Source organism: Myodes glareolus, chromosome 1 (assembly GCF_982192425.1).
Source record: "Myodes glareolus chromosome 1, mMyoGla1.1, whole genome shotgun sequence".
In the NCBI taxonomy this organism is placed as follows: domain Eukaryota; kingdom Metazoa; phylum Chordata; class Mammalia; order Rodentia; family Cricetidae; genus Myodes; species Myodes glareolus.
Genome location: NC_142026.1, coordinates 26,932,452 through 26,952,847, shown reverse-complemented (window position 1 = coordinate 26,952,847; position 20,396 = coordinate 26,932,452). Strand labels below are relative to the sequence as shown.

General features: G+C 45.7%; 1 protein-coding gene across 1 annotated transcript in view; it reads left to right on the top strand.

Moving 5' to 3' along the window:
• The first annotated feature begins 2,282 nt into the window (after positions 1–2,282).
• Positions 2,283–20,396, top strand: part of Slc16a14 (solute carrier family 16 member 14) — a 28,745-nt gene continuing 10,631 nt past the window's right edge. Inside the window, exons 1-3 of the mRNA XM_048459284.3 lie at positions 2,283–3,166; positions 7,830–8,100; positions 14,533–14,676. Coding sequence (XP_048315241.3) covers positions 7,842–8,100; positions 14,533–14,676 — 403 coding nt within the window. The 5' untranslated portion in view covers positions 2,283–3,166; positions 7,830–7,841. The remainder of the gene's footprint in view (positions 3,167–7,829; positions 8,101–14,532; positions 14,677–20,396) is intronic.

The window sequence follows — 20,396 nt, the reverse complement described above, 5'->3', positions numbered from 1 at the left end:
TCCTCTGGGAGAGCAGCCAATGCTCTTAACTGCTGAGCCATCTTTCCAGCACTGCATTCATTCGATTTTTCTTCTGTTTCTTTCAGTAACCTCCTGTAACTTTTCAGAGTACAGTACTTCACTGAACTTGGTTCCCAGCCTTGAAAGTTCTTTTTGAAGCTTTTGCCAATGAAACTGCACTGAATCTCATTGAGCCCATTGACTAATCCTAATGTTTTCGTGGACTTCCATTAATTTCTATATGTAATCATATCACCCGAAATTAAAGATAATTTTACATTTCCCTTCCCAAACTGAGTGCCTCTTATTGCATTCTATAATTTTTTTTCTTACTTTCTTTCAGACAGGATCTCACTGTGCAGGTCTTGTTATCCTGGAACTCACTATGTATGTAAGGGTGGCCCCCAACTCATAAAGATCTGCTTGCCTCTGCCTCCCGAGTGCTAGGATTATAGGAGTGGGACATGCCAGCCTTGCATTGCAATTTTTTACATTAAAAAATAGATGTATTGGGTGGGTGAGAGGCTGCCTGGGGACATCTGAGAGAATGAGACACAGGTAGGGTTTGGGAGTTATTTGACGGAGGTGATGGTTCTCCCAGATTTACAATAAATCATACTCCTATAAATACAAGATTCCAGGCCCAGGAGGTCAGGAGGGGACCTTGATCTCACAGGACCTCTAGTATTAGTTTCTTTTTTACTATGACAAAATGCTGGCAGAAACTATTTAAGGGAGGGCGGGTACTTTGGTTCAAGGGTTCACAGCTTACGTCTTCAGTGGCAAAGAAGGCGTGACCGTGGAGAGGCTCCACCTATGGCAGCAGGAGCATGTGTCGGTATCTCTTTACTTCTTGTGGATCAGGGAGTAGAGAAGTCAGGCCAGCATCAGAAGCGGTTAGAATCTTCAAAGTCTGCCCACAGCCATTCACTCCTGCTAGGCACACCACGTGTCCCAAGCTTTCATAACCTCCCCCAACCAACACTGATGACTGAGGACCAAGTGCTCAGAACCATGAGCCTGTGGGGGATGTCTCATAACACCTCTTAATTCAATCCATAACACCTCTTTTTAAAAACAGATGGATCCATCTGTATTGAGATCCTTGCTTGGAACTCTCCACCTTAAGAAAAAAAATGCCGCTCTTTTGTAGCCCAGACTAACCTTGAACTTCCCAACCACCCAAGTGCTGGGAGTGAAAGTGTGAGCCACTACACCCATCTTCCCGCTCTGGACTTGCTGTCAAAAGCCCGTTCAGAATGCCTGACATCTGAGAAGATCAGCCCGAGGGAGTACTCACCATCCATTTGCTCCGCTGTCATCATCAGAGAAGTGTTCCTGCAAATGTCCTCATTTAGCCATTCCTCGCGATCATCTCAGTGCTTAGGATGAGCACAAGAAGGTTGGGAACGGAGCTCAACCCAGAGAGCGCTTGCCTAGCGGGCACCAAGTCTGGGGTTTCATCTCTAGCGCTGCGGAAGGTGGCTGTGGTGGTATATGCCTATAATCCCAGGACCTGGAAAGTGGAGGCAGGAAGATCTGAAGTTCAAAGCCAGCCTCAGCCACATAGCTACTTCCAGGCCAGCCTGGGGCACGTGAAGCGCTGTCTCTTGAAAATTAAATAAAATAAAAGTAAAGTCAACAACTCTATAAAATACACACGAATGTCTTCTGGAAAAGAAGGAGGGAGGAAAGGAAATCCATGATGGGCAGTATAGTTGGTTCCCCTAAAGAAATCTATATCTGAATCCCAGGAACCTGTGACTATGTGACCTTAAATGGCAGAAGGAAAATCAAGGTAGCAGATGGAAGTGCATTTCTAGTCAGCTGGTATTAAAATAGATGTGTGAATTATCCAGGCAGGATCAAGATAACCCCAAGTGGAAGAGAAGAGGCTGGAGAGAATATTCAGCAGGAAAGGGTCTTTGCACCAAGCCTGCCTAATCCCTGGAACCCACAGAGTGGAAGGAAAACTGCCTCCCAGAGGCTGCCCTTTGGCCTCCACACACGCACATACACACACAATAAATAAATTTTACACCTCTGAAAGAATGTAAATGAAAAAGGAAGAGAGAGGGGCAAACAATAGAGAGAGGGTGACCTAGTACCCAAGACAGACAGAATGATGTAATGTAGATGGTTCTGAAGATGAGGAAGCGGCTGCCAGCCAAGGCATGTGGGCAGCCTGCAGAAGCTGGTGGCTCAGCTAGAGCTGCCAGGAAGAACACAGGCCTGCGGAGTGCCAACACGCAGAATTTTAGCCCGGTAAAGCCCAGTTCAGGTTCTGACTGCCAGAAACGTAAAATAATGAATTTGTGTTGCTTTCAGCCACTATGTTTGTGGTCATTTATAGTAGGGAAGTACAGAACAGGTCAGGTTAGGTCAAAGAGCGCTTGCTTCTTTTATTTAACAAAATACTATGCATTATGTTGCCCATCTATGAGTGAAGATAACAGGTACTTCAGAAAGATGGAAAAAGGAGGTACCCAGGCTAGGACAAAGATGTGGGATTTTTAGTCCACTGTGGCCTTGAATATTGGAATTTCTCTTCGCTCTAATATGTCTCTTTTTCAGCCGCGAATCATATGAAGGTCTGGTTCATTACTTCCCTCCTAGTCCGGGAGGCAGGGGAAGAAAGATACCTCTGATGTCCCCCACACCACTGAGATTTCTGGCCATTTCCTAAGGTTGCAAATGTGCACAACATTGGCAAATCTTAGTCAAGGCGATAAACTTCAAGCGGCCACAAGAGTGTGCCTGTGAGGAGCCCGCAGATTTTTTTTTTTTTCCTGCCAAACCAGAATTAGCCGGTATAGGAATGAACCAGCGTGGAGCTCTGAAATTGCGCGGATTGGAAGAAAGCTCGGGGTAGGCTCGGACCCTTCCAAATGCAGCCTTTTTAAAGGCTACAGGACGGAAGCATCGAGCCTTAGGTTCCAGAAGGTTCACCTGGCCAGACAGCGAGCAGAGGGCGAGTCCCGGAGCCCTGCACGGAGCGCACGGAGCCGGGCGGAGAGCCGAGCCCCAGGCGCCGCATCTGCAGGATGCTGGTCGATATTGCCACCAATCCCCACGCCCAGCGGCCCCGGGTTCTCGGAACAGTCCTGCAAGTTCACGGGTGGGGACCAGGAGCCGAGTGAGACGATAGCCCTGCAGGCTGCGTGCGGTGAGTACCCTAGGGCTGTGCTGAGGCCAGAAATTGCCGCAGGGTTGGAGCATCTCCGAACTGGCGGATACCGGTCGGTACTGGTTGGTGTCCGTGGCTCCTCCAGAGCCCCTCAACGGGGAGAGAGCCCGGGAAAAGGTGGGGGAAGAGAGGGACCTGGGCAGGACTGTGGTACTCCCTCGTTCTCCGAACTGCAAGCGGGGACGCGCACCGTCCAGGGCGTCGCGCGCCACCGGGCACCAGAGCGCGCGTCGCCTCCGCGCCCGGCCTGGCGCCCGGGGGCTCTCGAGGCCCTCGTTTACTACTTGAAGTAGACGGTGATGGGGCTACAGCTATCGACCTCCGAGGGTGCGGGTGTCTCTGTGTCTGGGTCCCCTAGTGCGGATGAAGGCTCGGAGGGTATAGCATCACGCGCGGGTGGACCTGGGCGGCGGATGCTGAGCCCCCAGGAGCAGCTCGAATCCGGCATCTTCAGAGAGGAAAGGGGATAGTAAAGACCCACTACAACCATTAAAGGGCAGAGGCTGCCACGGTCTGACGAGGTTTTTTGAGCTCATCTCTGCTTACCAATTAAGCCCTTTCTTCCTGCGGAAAAGTTGGTTCAGGCTCATTAGCACGGATACCTGGAGGTGCTTATTAGGAATTAGAAAGATTCTTTTTCTCCTGGTCAAAAGAAAAAGGGGACGAAGAGAAGGGAGAAAGGGGAGGGGGTTGGAGAAGAGGTTGAGACTGATTATAGGTTTGTTCACATTTGAACTCCACAGGGCACCCATTAAACAACTGTCTCACTTTCAGGACTGGGAATGTAGTTCTCTTGATAGGGTGTCTGCCTAGCATGACATGTCCTTGAGTTCAATTCCCCCAGCACTGCCTAAAACCAGCACTGTAATACAACACCCATCTTGGGGGGGGGGGGTAGAAGTTCAAGGTCATCCTTCAACCTGAGGCCAGCCTGGGCTACCTGAGATCAGACAAACAGATGTTTCTGTTGTCTTATCTGTAAAATGGGGTCGTTTGGGACCTCGATACCAACGGGCCAAGACCATCGTGGCAAAAACCACAGAGCACAGCCCTGGTCCATTTTCTTACACACACACACACACACACACACACACACACACACACACACACACCCTTTACAACCCAATATGAAGTCAGCTGAGGTTCCCTGTTCTGCTGTCTACCTACACTAGCTGCCTCCTTTACAGCTCCACGGTCTCTTGGTCTCGAGCGCGCCCTCTACCGGCTTGCAATGCCCGGTGTTGAACTGTTTTAAACTAGGGTTGAAGAACTCAGTCTACCCCTTTGGGAAGAGATTGCAATTTTAGTTTTCACTTGTCACCCCCTTTTGCCTCTCATTATAATTAGTTCGTCGAATTAGACATAGTGCAGACAGCCCAATTAAAAAAATGAACAACCTGCTTGTAAAAATTCCTCCCATGACGGAACTGTAAAAAGTAGCCATATTTTAATATATGGTACACTCCAGAAAAAAAAGCTGACATTCTCAATTTCCCCTATATTGTGTAGCCTATATTTGTCACTTCAATGTCACCCCATCCTCATTTATGACTTTTATTTATTTACTCTTAAAATTTTTTAAAGACCTTTTGCATTTTTTAAATGTGTGTTGTATGTACCTGCTTGTCTGTGTGTGTGCCACGTTCCTCTGAGGCCAGATGTCATCGGGTCCCACGGAACTCCAGTCAGTTGTGAGTCACCCTATGTGGGTGTTGGGAAGTAAACCCTCTGCCAAAGGAACAAGTGCTTGTAACTGCTGAGCCATCTCTCCAGCTTCCCATAAAAAATGTATTTTATGTGTGTGAGTATTTTGTCCACATGTATGTATGTGTACTGTGTGCATGAAGTGCTGGGTGGGGGCACAGACCAGAAAAGGGCATCAAGTTACATATCAAGACACATCCATCCCCTTTGTATCGGGAACCCAGTCCCAAGACAGCTAATCCACGCTAAGGACAGTGGCCTTAATCCATTCCTGAATTTGGGGCTCTTGTGGCATATAGCTGTTAAAGGACCCACCTGTTACTATGGTTGCAGTAGCGGTTAGGTTTCAACAGGAGCTTGGGAGGAAATAGTAAAATCACATCAGAATAAACACTTGTTTTCCTGTAGACTTCCAGTTTAGTGACCTTGTCGGATAAGGAACTGTGAAGCCAAGGAATGATTGCTCTTTGAAAGGTATAAATTCAATGTGCAAATACTTGGTTTTCTTCTTGTTTGGTTTGGGTTTTGTTGTTGTTTCTGTGTTTGTTTTTCTTGAAAGGGGGAATCTCGAGACCTAGGTTGTCTTCCAACTTGCTGTATAGATGAGGCTGGCCTTGAACTCCTGATCCTTCTGCTGCCACTGCCCACATCCTAGGGCTACAGGCAGGCACCATAATACTGTTTTGTTCCCCCAGGTTTTTTTTTTTAAGACAAATACTGTGTACCCCAGGCTGGTCCCAAAGTCTCAGCGATCTGCCTGTCTCAGCCTACCATTTTCTGTAATTGCAGGCACATTCCACCATACCTCCTCATGTGTTCTTGCAGGGAAATCAAATGGGGACCCCGAGGTCTCAGTAAGCTATCTATTCTACCTCCGTTCAACCAGAGTTGTCTGCATGCAACGCCATCTTCTGCCTTTGCACTTGGGCCTCTTGCATAAAATTGTCCATTACATATGTGCTACTCATCGACATTCATGTATCCTCAAAGAAACTGGCAATGCCTAGAGCAGTTCCATGGCAGCCACATTGTTAACCCATAAAATAAATAATTCAGTAAGAATATAAAGTTCTTAACACTGCCACAGAAAAATACTTAATATTTCAGGCACTTTCTGTGGATTGGAAAACTATCGTTTTATTTTATGTATGTACATGGCAGTGTGTATGTGCATGCATGTGTGTGTAGGTGTGTGCGCATTTTGTCATGGAGATTAAAAATCAATGTCACTGGGTGGTGGTAGCACACACCTTTAATCCCAGCACTAGGGAGACAGAGGCAGGCAGATCTCCATGAGTTGGAGGCCAGCCTGGTCTACAGAGTGAGTTCCAGAGCATCCAGAGCTACACAGAAAAATCCTGTCTCGAAAAAAAAAAAATTAATGAATGTCAAGTGTCTTGATTGATCTTCACCTTTTTGCATACTTATTGTGTTTTTAGATGTTTTTATTTAAAAGAAATTCATTGTGTATGTATGCATGGGGGTCTGAATGTCTGTGCACCGTGTCTGCAGTACTGCAGAGGCCAGAAGGGGGCACTGGATGCCCTGGAACTGGGGTTACAGGCAGTTGTAAGCCTCATGATGTGGGTCCTGGGGACTGAACCGAGGGCCTCTGGAAGAGCAGCCAGTCCTCCTAACCACTGACCATCTGTCCAGCCGCTGGTTTTCCTTGTACTGGAGGGCAAACCCAGGGTTTCACTCATGCTGGGTCAGTGCACTACTGCTAAGCCACATCCCTTCTGTTCTATCGTAAATCAAAGTTGATTTCAATTTCAAAGGAAATAGTCAAAGGGAGCGAAACGTTTTTGCATGTATCCACGGAAAATACCACTCTCCAGATGAGCCTTTCACCGCACAGCTTTGATCTCCTTTTCACTATTTCTTGTTTTGTTTTTAGAGACAGGGATTCTCTGTGTAGCCGTTTGCTTCTGTCTTCCAAGCACCGTATTCATTTGATGTTATTTTAGGTTCTCCGTGTCCATATTCAATCTATAATACCATGCTATATACCATGCTCCACCTGCGCAGGCACTGGGGTAGCAGGCATCCTGCTGGCTCCCGGATGCTCCCCAGCTCCAAGCCTGCAGTGGTGCGTGCGCCTCTTGACTTTAACCTCCCAACAGTCATGTCCACTTGCAGGCAGCGGCTGCTTCTGTTATCCTGAACATTTAGACCCCTTTACCATCTCCACGCTCACCATGCTCAGATGGTGAGCTAACTCCCTAGTTCACCCAAGACATTAAACTATAGGGCTCAGCTGGGCAGTGCCTATTTAATCCCAGCACTCGGGAGGTAGAGACAGGTGGATCTCTGTGAGTTCAAGAACCAGCCTGGTCTACAAGAGCTAGTTCCAGGACAGGCTCCAAAGCTACAGAGAAACCCTGCCTCAAAAAAAAAAAAAAAAAAAAAAACCAAAAAACCCAAAAACAAGCAAACAAGCAAGCAAAATATCTACAGAGCTTGACTTGCATCTCCAGTATTTACTCAGAGAACAGTTGTTATCAGGGCTAGTCTGTCTTACCCATCACATCCAACATCCAAGGAGCGCTCGCGCGCGCGCTCTCTCTCTCTCTCTCTCCCTTCTTTCCTCCATCTCTCTCTCTACCCTCACTTCTCCCTTCCTTAACGTTATAATATTGTGAGGTGATTATAAAGACAAATTTTAGCCCAGGTTAGCCTCAAACCCGTGATCCTCCTGCCTCCGCCTCCTTCAGCAAACTCCACTGGCGTGTGTCACCACAACCGGCCACAGACAGATTTTAAGGTGATCTGTGAAGAAGTAAAGCATGTCCCTAGACCCGCAGTGACAAAGACTAATCTGGGGATCATTGGACCCTGAAGCCACTTTGATGGCAGCGGGAGGCAGAGCTGTCCAAAGCCGAGGAAGGTGTTTTTCTGTTTCGGTGTGTGCTGAGGTTATCCATTGCGTGTGTTTCAGAAATCCTAGAAAATGTATGCAAGCCATGAGGATATCGGGTATGACCTGGAAGATGACCCCAAGGCTAAGAAGACCCTGAAGCCCCACCCAGACATCGACGGCGGGTGGGCCTGGATGATGGTCCTTTCTTCCTTCTTTGTGCACATCCTCATCATGGGCTCCCAGATGGCCTTGGGAGTCCTCAACGTGGAGTGGCTTGAGGAATTTCACCAGAGCCGGGGCCTGACCGCCTGGGTCAGCTCCCTGAGCATGGGCATCACCTTGATCGTGGGTACGTTTGCTGCCGCCTGTTGAAGGGGGCTATGAAATGAGAAGTCCCTGTTGAGAGTCATTCATCACATTCCTGAAACAGTGGGGGAGGTCAGATTATCATCACCACCCACTTTTAAAATCGAAGTGAAATATTCGGAACACAAAATTGACCATTTAGCTCTGTGTGTGTGTGTGTGTGTGTGTGTGTGTGTGTGTGTGTAGATCAGGGGATCACTTGAAGAAGTTGATTCTTTCCTTCCACCGTCTCAGTCCTGGGGGTGAAACTCAGGTTGCCAGACTGGTCAGCCAGTACCGCCACCTGCGGAGCCCTCTCGCTGGCCTCAGCACCGATTCTGTGGCTGATGATTCATCTCCGTCATTTCTGCTTGGCTAACACTTTCGCTAGAACTGACCTTAGCTCAGTGGTTCCTTAGTGTGCAACATTTCTGTTGTTTTGAGGCAGGGTTTTACGTAGCCCAGTCCTAAATTACCTTAAGTTCAGTACCTAGCCAAGGATGACCTGAACTTTGGATTCCCTTGTTCACTTTCCAGATGCTGGGATTACAGACAGGCGCGAGCCGCCTCACCCAGTTTAGTTAACATCTGTGAATGCCCTGGGGACACTTGGGGGCATCAGGTCTGGGGCCTCACACACGCTAAACAAGCAGTCTTCTGCCACTGCACTGCATCTGCTACCCAGTGATGATGAATAAGTTTTAAAAGACAGAAGATTAACCAGACCTGGCCACTTTTCTGTTATTGTAATGAAACTCATGGAAGAACGTGTTCATTTTGGCTGACCATTCCAGAAGGATAAGAGTCCATCATGGGGGGAAGGGGTGGCAGGACACAGTGGGTTATGAGGGCAGGGAACAGGAAGCTGAGATCATGTCTCTGCGCCTGCCCAGAACTGGGGAAGCAAACTGGACGTGGGACGAGGCTATAGACCCTCAAAGGCCACCCCCAGTGACATACATCTTCCGTCAAGGTTCCACCTCCTAAAGGTTCCATAACCTCCCAAGAAGCACCACCAACCAGGGGTGAAGCGCCTAAGGGAGAGATGTCCCGTTCAGACCACCACAGAGGAGGATTAGGAATTCAAACCCAGCCTCAGATGCATAGCGAGTTCCAGAATGGCCTGCCCTGCATTTAGGAGACCCAGGGGTACACATATGCGTGTACAAAGATTGTTGGTAGCCAAGCGGTGGTGGAGCTTGCTTTTGATCCTAGCACCAGGGAGGCAGAGGCAAGCAGATGTTCAAGGCCAGCCTGGTCTGCAAAGCAAGTTCCAGGATAGGCAGGACTGTTACACAGAGAAACCCTGTCTCGAAAAACAAAAACAAACAAACAAAAAATTGACAAATATCTATGACATTGTTGTCTTCTTCAGTTCGTCATTGATCTTACAACTAGGACAGGGCTGAGAGATGGCTCAGTGGTTAAGAACACTGGCTCTTCCAGAGGACCAAGGTTCAGCTCCCAGCACCTGTGTGTGGTGGCTCACAACCATCTGCTCCCAAGTCCAGTAATAATGAAATCACTGGATCTGGGTTTTATTGTTCCTTTTGTCCCAAGAGTGTGGAGCAAGTGTTCTTTACTAGTGTGTGTGTGTGTGTGTGTGTGTGTGTGTGTACGAGAGAGAGAGAGAGAGAGAGAGAGAGAGAGAGAGAGAGAGAGAGACTTGTGGAGTCAGTTCTTTTCATTTCGCTGGAATGGTAGTTAGCTCTTGGTAACGCCTACCTACCGGCCATTCACAAAGCTTAAGAAACAAAACTAAGCCAGAAAGTTTAGAGTGGAGCTCCCGCCCCAGACCTTCAGTGTTTGTATTACCTAACTGCAGGGGGTTTACAGCACCTCCCATCTGACTTTGCTCATTTACAAACCATAAATGACTGAGGGAATCCTCTGCCCTCTGCGAGCAGCCGTCACTTAACTAGGAAGCCAGACAGTTAGCCCCTTAAGTTGTTCACTTAGTGCTCTTGTCAGGACAGCAGCTAATGCCATCTATCTGGCTTATAAAATCCTTCAGCTAGTAATAGTCACACTGACTTGTGGCACGAATAATAAAAACCCAGAGTCAGAAATTGGGTTCAACGCAAAAACCAGAAAAGCAAGGCAGCCAAGCCAGTAGAGAAGTCTTACCTCTACCAAGATTGGAGGGCCGTAAACTAAGCCAACTAAGTAAACTAAGCCTCTCTCTCCACCCATTTTATATTCCCTCTAGTGCTGGGATTAAAAGCATATGACTCCCTAGTACTGGGATTAAAGGTGAGGCACAACCACATGGATTTGTTTCTGCATTGATCTTGTGTAGCCTAGAGGGGCCTTGATCTCACAGAGACCCATCTGATTCTGTCTCCAGAATCCTGGGATTAAAAGTGTGTGTCATCGTTGCCTGACCTCTAGTGACTTTATCTTAGTCTCTGGTCCTCAAGCAATATTTATTTATCAACATACAAATAATATACATGGCTTTCCTTTCTTTTTATTTTTCTCAAATGTCTTAGGATATTTCATAAGCAAACATATCAGAAAAGCTTGCCTCTGAATCCTTTTTGTTATGTGGGAAATAAACAGTGCTGTGGCCTTCCGATCTTTCATGTATTAAAGGGCTGTCAGCAGCAAAACTAGGAGTCACACGTGTTCCATTTGGGGTCGCTTGGTCATCCAACTATGGCATGGCCGAGTGAGTGTGAATGTATAACAATTAAAATGTAGGGTTGGCGAGGTGGCTCAGTGGTTAAGAGCACTGGCTCCTCTTCCATAGGACCTGTAATTTAATTTGGTTTTCAGTGTATATAAAGAAATATCTTCAGAGTTACGGTATCCCAATTTCAGTTAATTTTAGTTACAAGAATTCATCCAGATGCTCATAACAATGGGCTGATTTTATGTTATTTATATAATATACATATTCAATATATCATTGCTATACATTTATATATGTATAATAGATAAAATATATAAATATATTTAGTATGTAATAAGTCTATTATAATGAGTTAATTGTTGCCTTTCATGTCAGAATTTATTAAATAAGTCTTTACATTTATGTCAAGTTATGCACATTTCAAAGACACCAGACAAGGAGCTGAAGAGATGGCTGATGGTTTAGCACATTTGCTGGGTTCAGTCCCCAGGACCCATCTAAGGTGGCTCACAACTGTCGGCAGCTCTAGCTCCAGGAATAGCTGACATCTCTGGCCTGCAAGGCACTGCACTCATGTGCACATACCCATAATGCACAGACATACACATACTAAAAAACAAAACAATGAAGCTGCAGTGATGTCAGTGGTTAAGTGATGTCTAGCTGCTCTTGCAGAGGACCTGCACCCACGAGTACCTCATAATCTAAAGCTCCAGTTCCAGGGGATATGACACCATCTGCCGGACTCTGAAGGCAACAGGCATGCCCACAGTGTACATACAAACATGCAAGCAAAACACACATACACATAAAGTAAATAAATACGTTTTTAAAATAAATCTTGCTAAGTGTCGTAGTGCACACCTTTAAGCCTAGCACTTGAGAGGCAGAGGCAGGTAGATCTCTGTGACTTTCAGGCCAACCTGGTCTACATAGCAAACTCTAGGCCAGCTGGGACTACATACTGAATGAATAAATAAATACACAAAAATTTTAAAAAAAAAAAAAAACCTTTGAACACATACACACACGGCAGACAAGGCTGGGTTGTAGCTGAATGGTAGGACACTTTCCCAGTATAATGCTCTCTTCATTAGCAACTTGGCAGAATTGGAGTCCCAGGAGAGAAACCTCTGTAGAGTTTCTGAGTTGATTTGACTGGAAAGGTAAGACCCACCCTAAATGTGAGTCTGGAGGAAGCTGACCGAGGGCCAGCTTCAGTCTTCCTCTGCTTCCTGATGACAGACACAATGTGGCCAGGCTCTGTGGCGTCCTTGATAAAGGAACCCCTTTAACCCCTGCCCAAACAAACCTTCCCTTAAGTTGTTTTTATCAGGACTGGTCTGGCGAAAGTAGCAAATGCACCCCTGCCCGTGGGAGGCACCAGTTCCTTCTCACACACAGAAGAGACCTCACAGGGAAATCTTGTTTTAGTTTGGGCTAAGCAGGGAAACTCTTGAGAGCTCGATTGTTTTATTTATCACTGTATGAGTGTGGGCACAAGTGTGCCCCAGTCTATGGGTAAGGGTCAGAGGGAAACTTCCGAAAACCCGCCCTCTCCCTTCCACTATAAGTTCTAGAAACTGAACTCAGGTCATAAACAAAGTGTCAAAAATGCACATCCTGGGGTCTGGGGGTGCAGTTCAGCAGTAGTGCACCTACCTAGCTTGCATGGAGAGCCCTGGGGTCCATCCCCAGCACCTAATAAACGAAGCATGGTGACAGATGTCTGTTGTCCTAGCATTTGGGAGGTGGAGGTAGGAGGATCAGAAGTTCAAGGTTATCCTTGGTTATGTAGGCAATTCGAGGTAGTCTGGGCTGCATGAAACCAAAATATTGCAGCCCCGTGGTCTCAAAGAACTGGAAGAGAAAGCAGGGCCTATGTGAGTTGAAGACGGCAAATCCTTATAAAGTCTGTTTTTGTTGGGTGCTCTGTGATTGGCTGTAGGTCATCTTCGTGGGAATCCCTTTCTGATGTTTCCTTTAGAACTGAAGTCACGCTGGGCCTTTAATCCCAGCACTTGGGAGGCAGAGACAGGCAGACCTCTGTGAGTTTGAGGCCAGCCTGGTCTACAGAGTGAGTTCCAGGGCAGCCAGGGCTACACAGAAAAACCCCGTCTCAAAAAAACAAAAACAGACTGGAGCAAAGACCTCTGGTGTGGGTCAGTGAGTCAGTTCAGTGGACCCGTGGTACCAAGCCTAACAACCTGAGTTCCATCCCACAAACCCATATGGTAGAAGGAGAGAATCGACTCCCGTAAGTTGTCCTACAACCTCCACTCCAACATCATGGCACATTCACCCACATCGACATGCATAAGCAAATGTCATAGGGGGAATTTAACATCAAGAGGCGAGGGTAGAAACTGCTACTAGCCTGAGAGGGTGTAGCCAAGCCAGAGGGTCAGCTGTCACATGGCCCCTAGTCAGGAGAGGTAGGAAATAGTCAGCATTACTACTGGAGTGTGTGTGTGTGTGTGTGTGTGTGTGTGTGTGTGTGTGTGTGTGTGTGTGGTTTATCTCATGTTCAAGTGTTTGCTTATTCCACACATTTTCAAACTCTGTAAGGTCCAGAAAACGCATGCCAGGCAGGATCCTGTTAGAACATCAGCCGAGGGCTTCTGTTGTAGGCAGAATGAGGCTGACTGCTGTGTCCACTCTAGAGCCGTATGTTCTCTGATGAGATTGTGCACATCTGCAAGGTTTTTATACTTTAAGATTTTTGGGCACAACGGTCCTTGTGCCCACAGTTCGATAGGGAAACTGGAATATTAATCACTCAGGGGTGTCTTCTCAGTGGATAATAAATACTGTATTACCTCTCCTCAATAAAATACCTGCATTCTGGACTGAAAAGATGGCTCAGTGGTTAAGAGCACTGGCTGCTCTTCTAGAGGATCCGGGTTCAATTCCCAGCAACCATATGGCAACTTACAACTAACTGTCAGTTCAGTCCAGTTTCAGGGGACCTGACATCCTCACACCAATGAACATTAAATAAAATAAAATAAAACCTGTATTCTATCAAAAAGATAGAATGGATGTATTAATGACCTGATGACCTTTTTGTTATCTGTAGAAGTAGACCTCATCCAGACCCCCAGAATGATCATCCCAAGCTCTCACCCTAGACCTTTATCTTCAGCTCCCAGTCAATAGAGCCCACCCTTAGCCTGCGGACCTCTGTGCTGTCTTCATCAGAGACTGCACCAGATCCCAGGCCTTTGAGCTGTAGACCCCACCTTCATGGTCACATGTTCTTTGTAAAGGAATGTCTATGTAGCCACCCCTTAAGCTTTATTGTGCGCCTGGAATCGGAATGACTGTAGCCTGGAAAACCGTTTTCCAGACTCTGTTGTGTTTAAATTACAGTAAAAACTGCCTGACATCAGACTTCCCAAAGTTTGATCCAGGTTGACCAAGTCAATCTGAACGGGCTTTTCATTCTTGCTTCTTTTCACATTTTCGCCTGCCCTGACACCTGCAGAGACCCCATCATAAGATATTTTTGTTTTGCCTATGCTATTAAAATCTATACTTATTTGCTTATTGAGGGTGTGTGTGTGGAGGTCAGCAACCTGTGGAAGTCAGGTCTCTTTCTCCCAAGCAGGTTTGAGGGTTCAGACTCAAGTTGCCAGCTTTGGCCACAAGCCCCTTTCCCGCTGAGCCACCTCGCTAGTCCTGGTTTGGTCTTCTTTCAACAACCCTGGTGATGTTTTACTCTTTAACTTTTTTGGGGAGGGGGGGACACTAAGACGACAAGGAGCTCTAGTCAGTGCCTTTTCTATTGCTCTGCGGCAGGACCTTTCATCGGCTTGTTCATTAACACCTGCGGGTGCCGCCAGACAGCGATCATTGGAGGGCTGGTGAACTCCCTCGGCTGGGTGTTGAGCGCCTACGCGGCCAACGTGCAAACTCTCTTTGTTACCTTTGGAGTGGCAGCCGGTAAGCATGGTTTAACATGTTTGGTTTCAGTGTTCTGTGCATTCAGAGGATGAATTTAACTGTGGCACCAAGAGGCCCATTGAGACGTTCTGTCGATGGGCTAGAGAGATGACTCAGCAGTGAAGAGCACTTGTTCTTGCAGAGGACCCAGGTTCCATTTCCAGCACCCACATGGCAGCTCACGGCCATGTGTAACGCTTTTCGAGAGGATCTGATATCCTCTTCTGATCTCTATGGATAGCGTGCGCACACACACACACACACACACACACACACCACCAGTTTACAGACAGTTTTGCATACATGCAAAATACTCACACAAATAAAATAAACAAATCTAGAAAAAAACTTTTAAAGCATTCTATATCGTCTTGGAAGTGTGTGTGTGTGTGTGTGTGTGTGTGTGTGTGTGTGTGTGCCATTCTGTCATCCTTTGCCTTATTGTTGGACACAGGGTCTCACTGTATCTGGAGCTAGGCTGTCAGCCAACAAGCCCCAGAGAACCTCCTCCTTCTCATGACACCCCAACTACCACTAGTGTTACAGGTATACAAAGCCACACCCAGCTTTTTACTCAGATGTTGTAGGTTTGAACTCAGGTCCTTGTGCTTGTATAGCAAACTGTCTTATCCATGGACCCAAGAAACACTTTAATAGATGCTGAGTGTCCCTTACGTGTGGGACACTCACTAGCAACTGTATTTGACTTCCCCCAAATAAAACAAAATCCAAACTTTAATGCCAGCTCCTATGTGCTAGGGTTTCTCCTTCGAAGAATGGGAAAGGGGGGACAAGGACACAAACATAAGTGAGTAAACCAAGATGCTAGGGAAATGGGTGACATTCATTAGTAACTCTCGTTAATAACCACAGGACTAAATGTGACGGATGGAATAGTCATTTGTTGTTCAGCTCCGTTCAGATGAATGAATTAGCACAAGTCCCCGGCAGACGGAGATTCTCAGAAGTCAATCTAGCACACAGGCAGGGGATAGATTAAAACCGAACACCACGCAGAGTAATCTGCACTCTGCAAAATGTTTTCCTAGCCATAATTTCCTTTACCCATGGTTTGTGGGGTTCACACAGTGAGTAGCTATTTCCTCGAATCCTGTGTTATGGTGAAGTCAATCCCGCCAAACTCTGTGGGAACAAAACTCTGATCCGCCTCCAAAAACAAAAAAAAAAAAAAAAATGAATTGTTGAATTGGAGTTGAAAGCTATTTTGATTAAGAGAGTGGATGTAGTGGCACATGCATTCATGGCATTTGAGAGTCAGAGGCAGGGGCATTACCAAAAGTTCAAGGTCAGTTTGGTCTACATAGAGAATTTCAGGTCATTCAGGCTATATAGTGAGACTCTCAGGAAAAAAAAGTAAGAATAGGGGAAGGAAGGAAGGAAGGAAGGAAGGAAGGAAGGAAGGAAGGAAGGAAGGAAGGAAGGAAGGAAGGAAGGAAGAAAATTTCAGTGTTCAGGAGACAGACAGAAAAAGGATCTCTATTAGTTCAAAGCTCTGGTCCACAGACATTGAGACCCTGTCCCAAAATTCAAAAACAAAATCACAAGCAAAAGAAAAGATCCAAATGTGGTGGTATATAGCTATAATTCTGGTCCTGGGGAGGTGGAGAGAGGAAAACTCAGAAGGCAAAACCAGCCTCAGCTACATACATAGTGAGTCCCAGACCAGCCTGGGCTACACAAGACCCTGTGCAAACAAAGGTCAAAACACAAAGCAACAAAAAGTTATTTTGGATGGGATACGGAGGTACATAGCATATCTGGACTCCTAACACTTGGGAGCTTCAGGCAAGGTGATAGAAAGGTTAAACTTAGTCAGGACTATGTCTTAAGACCTTACCTCAGAAAGCAAACAGTGTAAAAACAAAAGGTTAATAAAGATTTATGTTTGTTTATTTATTTCTGTTAGGAGATGGGCCCTTTCATATTCCCAGACTAGCCTTGAATTTACTGTGTAGCAGAGAAGGACCTTGAACTTTTGATCCCCCTGCCTCCACCTCCAGTGTTGGGATTGCAGCAGTGAGCCGTCAGGCCTGTTTATTAAGTGTTTCACTTTTTCTGGGCAAGCACTCTTACTACTGAATGCCACCCATCTGTGTGCTCCTTTTGTAACCGCTTAGTATCCGTGTGACATTAGGCACACTAGACTCATCATGGAAGCTCCTTGTACCTCCGTCTTCTTACGTGCAAATCGGGGGTCTTCCTGTCTGCACCTACTTAGGGCTAAAATGATAGCTACGTACTGCCATACCTGGAATACCAATCACAGTATCCTGCTGAAATGATGGAAGTAATTCACAGAAAATGCTTAGCATGATGGTAGGTACTAAAATGCTTGGTAAATGTTAGCTGACTTACAAACTTGGTAGCGTATGTGTAGCATAAATATGACATAAACTCAAGACAACAGGAATGGGACACTAAGACCTGATGCCAATGTGCTGACAAGATGGCGCACAGGTACTTGCCTATGACAGGTACGGGCCTGGACAGCCTGAATGGCTCTTGGATCCCCAGGCGGAAGGAAAGAGTCAACTCCTAGACCAGTGGTTCTCAGCCTTCCTAATGCTGTGACCCTTTAATACAGCTCCTCGTGGTAGGGTGACCCCCAAACCATAAAATTGTTTTTGGTGCTTTGTAATTTTTGTACAAGTTTGGTAATTTCTCTACTGTTATGAATTGAATCTGATATGCCTCCTCTGTGTGAAAGGGTCTTTAGGACCCCAAGAGAATTGCGACCCACATGTTGAGAAACACCATTCTAAACATTATCCTTTTATCTCCACATGTGTGATATTGTATGTGTGTGTCTGTAGTCACACACATGTCATATACATAAAATAGCAATGGTGGTAATAATAATAATAATAATAATGTTTAAAAGAGATTAGAAACTTTTTTGTTTCCTTTGTTTGGTTTTGTTTTTTGAGACGGTTTCTCTGTGGAACAGTTCTGGCTATCCTGGAACTCACCCTGTAGATCAGGCTGCCCTCAAATTCACAGAGATCTGCCTTCCTATGCCTCACAAGTGCTAGGATTAAAGGTATGCACCATCACCACTTAGCTAGGATCAGAATTTCAAGGCTGTCTTTAACAACAAATTCCAGGTCAGTCTGGGCTATAAGAGACCCTGTCTAAAATAAGTAAATTTATTTTGTGTCATCGTCAAAATCCAAAGCATGACAGTGTCACAGAACAAATCACCTAGGGTCTTAAACTCAACAAAATAAACTACACAAGGTCTTGGGGTAGGACTATAAAAGACTTAAAATAGGCACCAACAAACAGCAATGTGTAAAGCCCTGTTGGGATCATGGTTTAAACATACAAGTTTGTGGGGTGGTTTTGTTTTTGAAACGAGTAGCCATTTATGAAACATTTGGAAATTTGAGTGCCTTCTGGATATTTAGTGGTATCAAAGTTGATTTTTTTCAATGAGATAATGATATGAGAACTATGCCACTTAAATGATTCCTACATTTGGAGATTTATACTAAAATATGCACACACGAGATAATGTATTCAAAATAATGTGTGGTATTTACCAAGTTGGCTGCGAGTTGAGATTTGTTGAAGCTAAGTGATGGCACGAAAAGTCATTAAATCATCCTGTTTTTAAAAGCTTCCCAGGGTTTGCTTTAAACTGTTCCATTAGAAGCTGGAGAGATAGCTCAGCAGTAAAGAACGCTTGCTGCTCTTGCGGAGGACTGAAGTTCAGTTCCCACCACCCACATGGGCAGCTCACAACCAGCTATGACACCTGCTCTGGGGACCCAGTGCCCTTTCTGGCCTCCACGAGCACCTGCATATGGGGACACACACTGACACCCCCCACCCAAGAAATGAATCTTGCTGGGCAGTGGTGGCGCATGCCTTTAATCCCAGCACTCGGAAGTTCGAGGCCAGCCTGGTCTACAAGAACTAGTTTCAGGACAGGCACCAAAGCTACACAGAGAAACCCTGTCTAAAAAAAAAAAAAAGAATCTTAAGATTATACCCCATATTGATGCAGTCACCCTAGATGTTTTTTGAGACAGCATCTCATGTAGCCTAGGCTAGCCTCAAATCTGGTATCTAGCCAAGGATGACCTTGATACTTCTGCCTTGCCTCTCAGCTTGGGAATTAGTGGTATGTGTCACAATACCTGCTTTATGTGGGACCGGGACCAAACTCAAGGTCTCATGCACACTGGACAATCACTTTTTGTAAGGATGATGTGTAATACTCAGACAACAGAACATCCTCATGGTGTGTTTTCAGTCACGTGCCCTGTGGTTCATCCACTCAGGGCTTTTTTTTTTTTCAGAATAGCCTTAAACACGCTCATTGAAGAGGCTCCTTTTAAAAAAAAATGCTTTCTTTAAATGCAAAATTAATCTCTTTTTAAAAAGATTTGTCTTGGGCAAATGAGATGACTTAGCAGGCAGAGGTGTCTACCACCAAGCCTGATGCCTGAGTTATATCCCTGGGACCCACGTTAGAAGGGGAGAATTAACCAACTACCTAAGACCAGGTAAGGGAAGGGATAATAGGGTAGGAGAAGGGGAAGGGGCGTTACCTTTCACAGCAGTGTGGTCCAAGTAGCATTACTGATGTCAGATGGTCTGGGAGCCAAGCACATGAGTGCAGAGTCTGTCTGATGGTGACATTTTGTAGCCAGCTTCTGAAGGGGCAAGGTCTCAAAAGTCCACACTAGCCACAGAAATCAATTCAAGTTTCTCATTTCTTGGAGGATCAAGCTAGGGTTTTAGATATGCAGTCATCTAGACATTATATCATTTCTATATTTTTACTTTGTTAATTTTTTCAAATAGCAGATAGATGTTACAGATGATCCAAACTCAACCCACGAGGAGGATGTAGGCCTAGTACTGGGCTATGGGATAATATCTTTTAAATTTTTTTTTAATTTTTTATTTTTGTTTTATGTTTATGGGAATTTTGCCAGCATGTGTATCTGTACCACATGTGTGCAGTGCCCTTAGAGGCCAAAAGAGGGTGTCAGATCTCCAGAAGTAGAATTGTAGGTGATTGTGAGCCATCATGTGGGTGCTGAGAAGCAAACCTGGGTCCTCCACAAGAGCAGCAAGTGCTCTTAACCACTGAGTCATCTCTCCAGATTTTTTAAGTTTTATTTTATGTATATGAGTGTTTTGCCTGCATGTGTGTATATGAACCACATGTGTATGTTTTGACCACAGAGTTCAGAAGAAGAGATGGTCAGACCCACTAGAAATGGTTACAGCTGTCATGTAGGTTCCAGGAACCAACCTAGATCCTCTGCAGTAGCAACAAATGCTCCTAACCACTGAGCCATCTCTCCAGCCCCTTCCCTTACATTTGTGTGTGTGTGTGTGTGTGTGTGTGTGTGTGTGTGTTGTAGACAGAAGTTACTGTCCCACCCAGTCCCACAGCCATTTGGTCCCAAATAAACACATAGAGGCTTATGGTGATTATAAACTGTTTGGCCTATTAGCTCAGGCTTATTACTAACTAGCTCTTATGATTTAAATTCACCCATAATTCTTGTCTATGTTTAGCTATGTGGCTTGGTACCTTTCAGTAAGGCATTCTCATCTTGCTTCCTCCACATCTGGCTGGTGACTGACTCTCTGATTTTCCTCTCCCAAGAGCTTCCTACTCTGGTTTCCCTGCCTATACTTCCTACTTGGCTACTGGCCAATCAACATTTTATTAAACC